This window comes from Polistes fuscatus, unplaced genomic scaffold (genome assembly GCF_010416935.1).
Source record: "Polistes fuscatus isolate 324 unplaced genomic scaffold, CU_Pfus_HIC Scaffold27, whole genome shotgun sequence".
NCBI classification, from domain to species: domain Eukaryota; kingdom Metazoa; phylum Arthropoda; class Insecta; order Hymenoptera; family Vespidae; genus Polistes; species Polistes fuscatus.
Window position 1 is genome coordinate 1,460,701 of NW_025113104.1, and position 12,008 is coordinate 1,472,708.

The window sequence follows — 12,008 nt, forward strand, 5'->3', positions numbered from 1 at the left end:
CATTTGAATGTTCTATTAATGAAAAAAAAAAATAAAATAAATATATTCAACTTCTCTTTCTTTCTTTACCGTGATATAGATGTGGATAGATTAATTTAGAAATATAATAAATCCCACGTATATTTCTATGATTTATACTTACAATAGAGCTGCGCATTAATTAGAGCATCGAGAAAAGCACCAACATCATTTCTTCGTAATTTAACGAAGATAACATATCTCTTTGTTTAATCATTTTCCATTGATTCAGATGATCTTACAATTAATTTTACGCGAGACACGAACGCAATACAAGGCTTAGAATACTATGTATTTACATAATCTAATTCATAATATTCAGGAGTCTCTTTCTTACTTTTTGTTCTTCCATATCGTCGCTTTAATTAATTTTACTTTTAAATAACTGCGATGTGACTACCGAATACCGTTTTATACGTAGTATACATACATACATAAGATAAGATAAGATAAGATAAGACAAGAGATGAAAATAGAAAATAAGAAAAGAAAAAGGAAGAGAAACGTTTTGCAGTTTACTTTCAATGAACTCTTGTTTATGCGGTACCTTACCATTATGACTGTCAACAATTATTGTTAATATTTATTTTTTAATACCTCTCAGCAGCCTAAAATAATACGGTAAATTAGAATAATTTGTGTTGCGTTGTATACGAGGTATCCTACAAATCGCTTTTTGAATTGTATGCAGATTAAAAAATATTGTGTGGGACACCTCGTATTATAAATGAATATTAGACATTTCTAAAATACTTACATTCTTTAATTTTCCGCGACCCCCAAAATTTCTAATCGACTCCAATAGCATATCTCTAGAATCTATGTTAATCGGCATTGACTTTGGTCTCGCGTTAGCACTTTTTAATGTGACACCCATAATCACAGGCATCGTGGGAGCTTTGGGTGGTTGCCCATCGACGACATCTTTATTTTGATTCATTTTATCAATCTTGCTTACTTTAGATTCTGTAAAAGGTATCGTCGATACTTTGAATCCTTTAACAACCGGCGCAGATATTGGGTTAACCTTTATATTGTTAACGTTATTTTTTAACGACACGTTATTGTTCTTTTGCACGCTCTGATCCTGATGACGATGATTATAAGAATTAATTCCCACTATAGAAGTGAATTGTTTCTTTTCAGTGGTACCGAAATTAGGATTATGATTTTCATTAATCGAAGATGCGTGATGATTCTTTTGGAAAGTGTTCTTCTTCGTTATAGGAAATTCATCGAATTTCGCGTGACCATTTTGTTTATTGGTTTCTATACTCTTACGAATGAATTCCTGCTGCGAACCGTAATATTCCGAATGTCTGTTTGCATTACTTCGTTGCGGTTTTATCCTTTGATCGATATCCAAACGAAAGGTCTTCGTCAATTCTTGGAAATTCAACGGTCTCGTATCGATCAAATTTTCATTATCTTTGTCATTATCTTTTTGACGTCGTATTTCTTCGTTACCTTCAACGTTGGTCTTTTTCAATTCAACGCTCGTTACTATCGGCCTTTCCTCGTTTTTCGTTTTATTCAATGTTACCTTCTTAAATCCGGATGCAGTTGCATGGGTAATCAACTTTTTCGTTAAATCATCCGGTTCTCGTTTCTCATTTATTTCCTTAGATTGTTCTTTAACATTCGAAGGTACCATCGTCGCGTTATTCTGAACTAATTTGTCTCTGCCAAATTTATAATCGGTATCCATTTTAATCTGAACCTTGACGGATGGTCTTTCCGACCAACTTCCTAAACTTATTGCCGGTGGACCGTTATAAACGTAACGACGTTTCGTGTTAGTTTCCTTTTGCATCGTACCTTTATTCTCATCTTGCGCCGTTACGTGAGATTCGCCGTGTGTCGAAAATACGTTCGGCGTTACGGAATTTTCATTGGATTCTGTTTCGAACCTGCTGGACAACGAATTCACGATATCTTTGCTATGAACAGAAAAATATCATTCTTCAATATTTCGAATATACATTTATTTTCCTTGAAAAGTGCATTTGATTTACCTGTTTTTCACTTTCTCTCGCAATCCAACGTTCCGTTCTTTCGATACATTTTCTTCCGCTGGTTGTGAGTTCGTCAACTGCGGTAAAATGTTTTTTAATACCTATCGAACAAAATAAATGGATAAATATTATTATTATTGTAAAAAATTGAAATATATAAATAGTCTTACCTGTATAGATTGTAATTGTTTTTCTTTGGTAGTTTCCTCTTGTCGTTTCAACATATTTTCTCTCCACTGTGAAAACTTGTCGTTGGTACGTGCTGGTGTATTACCAATTTGTTTTGAATCATTAACGTCCGATGATACCGCGTTATCCGATTTTCCAATTTTAACATCGATCGTTCTATTATCTTCGATTTGATTTTTCAATTTAGGTTTACATATCGCAGACGCATGACTCTTCGATCGTTGAACAATATCGATTTTAGATTCGATATCGTTATTAGAAATCTTTGGCTCTGTTTTTTTATTCCGACTAGGCTCGTCACCGAGTTGACTACTATCCTTCTCATCCTTAAATATATCGATACTCTTTTGACGAGTATACGTGGTGATCGTAAAATTCGACAAGGTGTTGTCGATTGGTGCAACATTTGGCGTTACCTTTAAATTATTGCTCGGAACTTTCCTCGAATCGGATTCTTTATTCGACCGAGACAACGTTCCCTTTTCGATCTTATTTTCAAGTTCCAATATAATTTCCTTTTTGTTACATTTCTGTAACAAATTGTTCTTGTGGGTTTCCACGGGTTGTTGCTTATTTCGATTTTTCTCGAACGTCATAGTTTTCCTTTCGGTGTCATTGATTCGATTCGAGCTTAACGACTCGTCGTCGTCGTTGTTTTTCGTATCGTCGCGATTTTCAACGAGTGTTTCTTTAAATGCATCAACCGATCTCAAAGTAACTGTGTCGTACCCGTCAAAAATTTGCGAATCGTTATCCCGGAATGCACTCGGTGGTGCAGGTAATTGATATTCCCAATCAGCTATCGAGGAATCTTCTTCGAGTGCGGACACGTAATCCGAAGTATCCTGTTGGTTTTTCATTTCTTCGTTATCCTTGAGCGATTCCTCTCGAGAATTTGCATTCTTTTTTTTCACCACCGAATAAACGTTATCGGTTTCTTCGTTGGATGATGTCAACGACGACGACGATAAAGTTTCCGACACTTTATGCAACAAAACATCGGTGTCGCATAATTTCTTATCGACATCTAAATAAAATAATGCGCACAATCGTTAAAATAATCAAAAGTGTGTATGTAATTCGATATAGAAATTTATGAAAAGATTCAAATAATAAAATAATTCAAATTAAAACTTGCGTGTGTTAAACATCAAATTCTAAAAACAAATTGGCGAGTATTATAAAACCAATTAGCATGCAAAGCCATGGTAAACGATTGAACGTATTGATTGTTAGTAATACGTGTAATTAAGTATTTATATATACTGGGTGGTTATTAATCCTTTCAGTAATAACGAACGATTATTTTTAGAATAAAGTTATAAATGATTTTCGCGTGATAATTATTCAGTACGGTGACAAAACAGCATACCAATGAAAATCAAAGTTGTATAGAAAAGATTCAGTTTTAAAAAACCACCCTGTATACACATACACGAATATATATAAATAATTTATTAATTGACACGTGGATGAGTTAAAAAATGTTTGGAGCCTAGCATAGAATTTTTGTCAATCGAAAATGAACTTTCATTTAAAGAATAAGAAAAAAAAAACCCCATCAAAATGAAGTTGTTCTGTCTCGGCTCAAAACTTTTCTAATTCAACCCTCGTGTGGTGTAGCAAACGTGCACCTGATATCCCCTCTACTGCGTTAGCCCTTTCCATCTGCCCGTTATTCTTCTCTACGTCGAATTCTTTATCGGATTTGTACATCAGATTCAAATTCAAAGCGAACGTAAAATCGTTAGATTGAGACGTGAAATGTCTTTTCTTTCTTTTCAACCTATCGATTTGAAAATCGTTCAATTCGGACGGACTGCGATAAACCTTGGGTCGTTTAGTGCTTTTAGAAGAAATATCCTCAAAAATTGCATCATCCTTGGTCGAGGTGAAATCATTGAAATCATTCTCATCCTTTTCCGATGTTCCTTTATCATTTGTTTCCACGAGTTTACTGCAACTGGACGATTTCTTTCTCGAACTATCGAAATGATTGCACTTTGGTATCATTGATATCACCGTACAAGATTTGTACGATGAATTAGAATCGACGTTGTACAAATCGTTCATGCTTTTAGCGTGTTTAGTGAAAATAAGATTCGTTCGTAATTTGTCATCTTCCAACGAGGTTGAATTATTTTCATCGTTTTGGGATGAAATGATTTCCCCCCCGTGTTTTGTTGCCTCGAACTCGATTCCACCGGACGAGAAAGAGGAAATGGAAGAGCAGACATCTTCCGAAGTATTCGTCGTATTCGAAGTTATCGACGAATGATCTAGAAAATCCTTACTCAGCGATCTAGGTAGAACTACAGGTGGCACTAATCTACGTTTTGGTACAGGTGGAGGTAGTACTGCTGTTGATTTCCCTTCTAGTCTTACAACGTTGCGTGGTTTGGGCAAGGGTGCTAACTCTTCGGCTGATACCATTTCTACGGGGATACCCGAACACCATCACCATAAAAATAAAAAAACAGAAAGACAAAGAAAAACAGACAGATGAGAAAATAATGATTGAAATCTAATAGAGCGATAGTAGATAGATAAATAGATAGATAGATAAGGGTTTGGGGGTTGTTAGTAAGCTTCTTTTTAAGTGGTTCATGCTGATCTCAAAAATCAAATTAGGATAGTTGCAGGATTCGATAAGTCTATGTATCTCTATGTATATTCTACATGAATGCAAATGAAAGAAAAGAATTTCTATTGTCTTGATGATTTTGTAGATGTCGTATAGGAACTATTTTTTGTTTACATTATTTATTAGAGAACGTGGATATTTGTTAAAAGAAAATAAAAAGAAATTAAAGAAGAACGTATGCGAGTAACTATAAAGATTTCAATTTTGATCATAAAATTATAAAAAGAGATAAAAATAATTATATAAATTTGTTATTTAAATTGATCATACTTAAACGAATTCTCCGACCCTAGTTTCGAGTATAGAATTTAATTGTATCAAAAATTGATTCCAACTCTCGTTTGATTCCTGACGACTGACCAATCCCGGTGGCGGTGGTTCCAAAATGCTCAATTTTTTGTCCGGTTCTAATTTATTTTCCGAATGTGGTATGATCGGCAACGATGGTAATTTGTCGATATCGTCTGGTATGGATTCTATCGGTGCTATTTGGATGTCCAAGGGTTTAGTGGATATCGCAAAAATCTGAAGATTGCTCAAAGGTGGCGGTGACAAATTGTTTCTACCAGTGATGGTAGAATTCAAATCAAAATTAAAATCGTTCTGACTCGAAACGATCGAACCGTCGTAACACTTGGTCGTTTTAACGTCACCCAATTTTGGTATTCGATCGTTGTACATCGAGAATGATGACAATTTGTTAAGATTTTCTTTACGCGAATTGAAACTGTGCGAACTCGTCAAAGAATTGTTCTCGTAAGCGTTAACGATCTTGGTCTCTTTCAATTTGTCACAATTTTGAAAACTAATACTGTGCTTCAACATTTTATTACGACACTTTTCATTGCACAGATAATTGTTAACGTGTAATCTCGTAGGACTGTATCTGGTCTCGAGTATACCACATTCGGGCATAGTTTCTAAATCCGTTTCTATGTCGTCCAAATTGACAATCGCTTTCATTTTGATCAATCTATTGTTAGAAGATTTTTTCAAGTGATACGCATTGGGAATGATCTCATGACTTTGACCACGATTAAACGATGCCGTTCTATCTTTTCTATCGATAGAAAAAACATTGTTGCATTCTACAAAACTTCGAGACTTTTGAAGCTTCGAATTGGTCGAATTGAAAATAGTATTATCGATTGTATCAGAGAATTCGTTTAAGTCGAAATTTGTATGAAATCCTTCGTACGATTCGCAAACGTTTTCCAAACTATTCCTACTGACAAAACTATAAGAGGGTAGTAAATAACTGTCGATAGTGTTTGGATTATGCACTAGCTTACCTCTTTTAACATCTACTCTAGCGTTTTCTACTTTGACAGGATCCTCAACTACTTTAACGTCCGAAATTAGGAAATCCGAGGTTTTATCGTTGTTCATTTTATCCGAGTGATCAGATTTGTTATCAATGATGATCGTGCTAACGCCGATATCCGATGATGCTTTCGAAGGTACACCGATATCGGATGGTGGCTTTGAGGGATCCATATCGGAAGTCAAAGATTCTTCGGAATCGTCAATGCGTTCTAAAGCTTGAGTCGAGATGGCTGATGATAGTGGCCTTGAAACTGGCGGAGGTGGAGCAGCACGTTTTTTCTTAAAACCTGCGAATAATAGAATTTTGTTTTTAGACATTCTTCTGAAGTACATATTCGTTCACATCCAACCAACTATAAACGTGTATGTTCTACGAAAGAGAAAGTATCCGCGAGTACTCTGCGACAAGACGAGACGAGAAAGAAGAAGTATATAGAAAGAAATTTTCTTCAATTTCCACTAAAGTCTACGAGCAAGGTACACACTTAAAGTGACTTACTTGAATTCGAGTCTGCACGAACGTAGGCAAGGTAAAGAGAGATCGTGATGAAACCGGTTAGCACGTACGTTATATACGTAGGTATATATGTATATATATATAAATGTGTATGTACGTTCGATAAAAAAAGTTAAAAGTAAAATAAGTATAAAAAGAGAGTAAGGGGAAAATGATCTTACCGGTGGAGCTGAGGGAGGAGCTACTGAGGGCCCGATCAAGAGATGTTCCGGATGCAGTTACCGCGAGATTACCGAGACTTTTACTGGACTGCGATGTATGAGCGAGTTTTCTAGGAGTTTCGTTTGTACCAGGAGCTCTGCTTCTTCTCGGCAAAGTTTCTGGTAATCGTCCAGCTGTATCTGGATTGTCACTTAGGACAGAAGCCTCGTGGTATCCAGAACTGTCGCTGCTATTTCGACTGTGACCGATGAGCATTTTTTCTTTAGACGATTCAGGATTCGTAGTTCTCGTTGTTCTGTTCGAAGTTGCTGTTGCCGTCATAGTTGTTGTCGCTATTGTACTGTTAGTCGTACTAGCTTGTTCTTGTTGTTTTGGTTGTTGTTGTTGTTGTTGTTCCTGATTAGAAGAAGCTGGTGGTTTAGGTGCTAGTCTTCTTTTTCTTTGAGGTCTCGTTGGTGGTTGAAGCGGACTGGCACTTCTTCCAGTTTCATCGCTCCTAGCCGGTGACACACTTCGGCCTTCTAAACTGTCAGTGCTAACCGAACTCTCCTTAGACTTTTTAAACATAAATCCAAATACACTCTGTTTAGCTTGTTGCCTACGTCTCTCCTCTTGCCTTTGCAACGCCATAATGTCTTGCGAGCTCAAAGCAGAACCCAACGTTCTACCTTGTTTCGCGTAAAGAGTTACTTCCTGTAGATGATAGTCTTGCAGGGATAGGTTTAAGTCCAATATTTCTTCCAAGTTAACTGAAACCAACAAAAACAATATAATCCAATAATAATAATAATAATTATAAAAAATGATTTTGAAATTCGATCGTTGGAATGTTATCTCTACCATACGACGAATACGACGACGAGTAAGACGACGAGCAAGACGATGACCAAGAACACGATCGGTGCTAACGAGTGGTAGAACCAGCCAAGACATTTTCGCGATAACGATCTTCTTTAACAACTAGCCCCCTATAACCGGCTAACTATAACTCCTCGGTGCTTAAAATCGTTTCCAACCAAGCAAACCTTTCGCAAGGTGGCTTTGATACACTCGACATTGTTATCGTTTAAACATTTCGCAAATGTATCCAATCAGCGAATCGAACTCAACTGATTTTAACTGATAATAATCACAGATTATTCTATTTAATTGAATCACACTCTGATTATGTGATTTTGCTCTACTTCTCTGATTTTTTTATTCTTTTCTTTTCTATTTTGACGAACATATGCCCGAGTACAGGGAAAACCATTTTTTTTTTTCTACAAAATTGGATTGCTACGCGTATAATCCGCCGTTGGCTTCGGAAACCATATAATATGAATCTTACGATCGTATTAGAATCGATGCTAAGCGAAATTAAAAGACGTTGAACTTTGTCGTTACGAGCTAATCAAATATTATTATGTTCTATGTTAAATATTATTAAAGAATATATATTTTTGTATTAATTAAAAATATATTTCTTCAAATAAATCTTTCCGTACGATCCCCAACGTATCAATAAACAAGAAAAAAAAATCATTGAAATTCTTCAATATACTCACAAAATTCAAAGAAACGTGGGTTCTCAGGTAAGCGACGAGTTTATCGATGACGAACGCGAATGAAAAAATATTTGAATAATCATTTGATAGAAATATCAAGAAGAATAAAATTCGGTTCTCGTTTTACGACTGTTTTTTTGTCAACGAAATTGTTTTTTCATTAATTAACACGTTTCCTTTTAACAAACTTGAATGTTAACGCTAAAACCAATTCGTCTTATAAAACACAGATCGTTACTTAGTCGTTTAATTAATCCACACTGCGATATTGTCACTGATATAATAAGTTTTAATAAACATAAACTCGGACTCACGTTAGAAACGTTATCGATAATGAAAGCCTTGGGGTTCTTATCTCACTCGCGAGTATTTCACTAAAAGATAAAGAATGTGTTTTCTGTCTTTTCGTAAACCAGTAATCAAAGTGAAAAGAATTCAATCGATTCCGCACGTACTATTGTTACTACTACTACTACACCGATTCAAATGCAACTAAGATACGAATGAAAGAAAAATATAAGAGGAAGGAAAAATACGTAGGTGGGGTATTCCTCTTGTATATTACGTGTCATATGTTTTTAACGATTGCTAATTTAACGTTGAAAATATGTGTCTATGCATCTATGCATCTATTCGTGTATATCTGTCTCGATGTGTGGGTGTGTGTGTGTATATTTATATACGTGCATTCACGCTTACCCGGATGACGTAGCTCGTACTTGTGTTTGTCTAGATTCTTCTCACGGCACACTTCGTTAAGAATTTCTCCTAGATTCATTTTCGGGCTGACTCTCGAAACGTACAATTGATTTCTCGGTAAATGTACCTGTATATTAAATATAAATCTATTAAAAGATAATTACATATTCATTTTTCTTGTTTTGTTTTTTTTGTTAATCCAATTTACAATACTAAGATAACAAAGTGAAAAGTTTTGAGCCTGACATAGAACAGCGTATTATAAAATTTATTAAAAAAAGAAAAAGGAACAAGAAACTTTGACTGAACGTTACTTAATAAATTCTCGAACTAATGTAAGAGAAAAAAGTAAAAGTGTGACGAATATGTCATTTAAAAAATCTTTTCTCTTTTTTCTTTTTACCTGCAATCTGAACGTCGTTTCGAAAGGTTGATTCGCGTGTTTCACCTTTTTCGGTACGAACGTACATTGCTTCGGAAGTAATTTAACCTGAAAACGATGAAAAAGAAATATTGTGTACGCGTTTAGTTCGAATTATACGTTTTACGTGTCTTCGATTAGGCCTTCAAAATCACGATAATAAATAGATAATAATTATTGTTATATAGATTAATACCTGTAGTGCATCTAGCGCACCTATCGGTGTGTTTGGTTGATGAGGTAAAACTAATCCACGTTCTCCTATTGCTTGCAAGGTGTAATTCGAAGCTGCCAATTTGTGGGCCGTTGCTATTTGAACGAGAAGATCCATCATCGGGGTACTGTAAAAATAATAACAAAAAAAAAAAAAGAAAAAAGAAGAACGATACAATTGCAAAGTAATTTTTCTTCTAACACCTATTAACACACTTCATCGATTTATCGACCATTTTTCTTTTCCCCCTATCTCGATTCGAACGCGTTAATAATAACACACGTTTAGTTTTCAATCGATTCGAATTATTCATTCGATATTGCGCAGTTAAAATGCATAATTTAAATTAATACGTTAAGAAGTCGTAAAGTATTCTTAAGTATTGCTAATCGAATACAATTTCAATTTGAACGCGCATATATTATTTACAAATATCATTATTTTATTTTGTTAAGAAAATTTTTCTTTGTAGAAAAAAAAAGTAACCGAGATATTTAACATTTGAATATTATCAACGATCACACCGCGCGTATTTCCCTATTCGTAACTTTAGAAGTTTTCTCCTATTAAATAATATCAAACAAGTTGTTTATTATTTTACCGATCGAAACGACTACAGTCGGCTGGCCAATTAAATTTTGATTACATATCTCGTTACGAAAATAGAGACATTCAAATATGTCAATTATTTAATGAACTGTAATATAAAGATAGTGACGTTTTTTTTTTTTTAATCTAATCTCTGTGCACGTGTGCGCGTGTATCTGTCCGTGCGCGTATTTTTATGACACACAAAATGCGTATCGCGCGTTTAAAGTTTAGCCTAATTTTTTTTCATTCCCAATTAGGGACGAGGAAGGTTGAATTACGTCAGAATCTCGCACGAGTCCGATAAACGATCCGCATAAATAAATCTAAACTAACAAGTAGAACTGTTACGAAGCAAGTTCGCTTTTATTAGCATATTAATTAGGAGCGATAGAAGAATTTCTAACGCTCTTTATATGGCCAGGAGATGTTAAAATAGAAAAGAAGAAAACTATATATATTCATTGGAAAATGTACCTCCTCTGAACGGTAACTCTTTGAGTATGAAGATGATGCTCGCGTGGAAGTTGGACCAAAAGTTCCATACTTCCAGCCAGCATATCTGCTGGAGTGTCCTCGGTTACGGTAAGAACCATTCCGGATGGTCTCTCCTCTCTGTTGCTCCTTAAATCAAATAATACAAAGCTTTTCATTCTTTATTTATTCATTTTTCATTTATTATATAGATATTTCATATATATTTTTATATATTTTATATTATATTATTTATTTTTATTTTATTTTATTATTATTATTATTATTATTATTATATTTATTATTATTTATTTTATTATATTATTTAGAATTTAATTGATTTTTATCTTGTCCAGAAAATACTGTCCTACGACACCTATTTTAATTTTATTTATAATAATTTCTCTTAAATTTCATATTATATATGTACGATATTTTTTATTTTCTTACGTTACAATTAAAGATTGAACTCTGTAACAAGATATTCCAGAACTTCGATATACGATAGAGATACGATGATACATTCAAGATCGGATCGTTTCCTATAATTCGATATACACCACGTTCGTCTCTTCTTTTACATTATTATCTATCAAGAATATCGATTATCGATCATACTAATTATTTTATCTAAAACATACATTTTCTTGTTTAATTGTATCCTTTCTTGTTAACCAATATTTCTTTCTGTTCATAATTACGGACAATATAAGAATGGAAAAATATAAATATAGAGGAGACACGGAGAAATAATTGATAGACATTAGAATTAAATTGCAGATAGTTTGTTGTTGGTTTTAAGTGATGCAACATGTCGACGAAACGTTTGCGGATGAACAGCAGCAGCAGCAACTTCTATATACGTGTGCAAGTAAATAAGTAATATATATATGTATATATATGTGTGGTGTGTGTAGATGTAACGCGTATGGATACCTCGGGTAGAAAACGTGCGTACTTTCGATCAGTTTCCCGTAGTAAACTCTAGGAGTTTAACTTCTGCAGTTGGACATGCTTTCTCCTTGGTGTTTGTAACTTATATCACGTGGACGTACACGCGTTTTCTTAGACTTGTCGTGTCCTCTCGAGAAGAAGAAGAAGAAGAAGAAGAAGAAGAAGAGGAAGAAAACCGGTCGAGATTATCCATCGGTAAGAGCGTCCTCTTTTCGTCATTGATAAAGTATCAGATACTTA

The 12,008-nt window shown here is 34.5% G+C and overlaps 1 protein-coding gene across 1 annotated transcript in view; it reads right to left on the bottom strand.

Annotated features, from left to right (window-relative positions):
* Positions 1-189: 189 nt before the first annotated feature.
* Positions 190-12,008, bottom strand: part of LOC122518882 (cordon-bleu protein-like 1) — a 46,559-nt gene continuing 34,740 nt past the window's right edge. Inside the window, exons 3-12 of the mRNA XM_043638010.1 lie at positions 10,818-10,964; positions 9,735-9,879; positions 9,521-9,607; positions 9,118-9,244; positions 6,871-7,620; positions 6,159-6,479; positions 2,204-3,249; positions 2,034-2,134; positions 776-1,958; positions 190-626 (exon numbers count right to left, since the gene is read on the bottom strand). Of these exons, the coding sequence (XP_043493945.1) occupies positions 609-626; positions 776-1,958; positions 2,034-2,134; positions 2,204-3,249; positions 6,159-6,479; positions 6,871-7,620; positions 9,118-9,244; positions 9,521-9,607; positions 9,735-9,879; positions 10,818-10,964 (3,925 nt within the window). The 3' untranslated portion in view covers positions 190-608. The remainder of the gene's footprint in view (positions 627-775; positions 1,959-2,033; positions 2,135-2,203; positions 3,250-6,158; positions 6,480-6,870; positions 7,621-9,117; positions 9,245-9,520; positions 9,608-9,734; positions 9,880-10,817; positions 10,965-12,008) is intronic.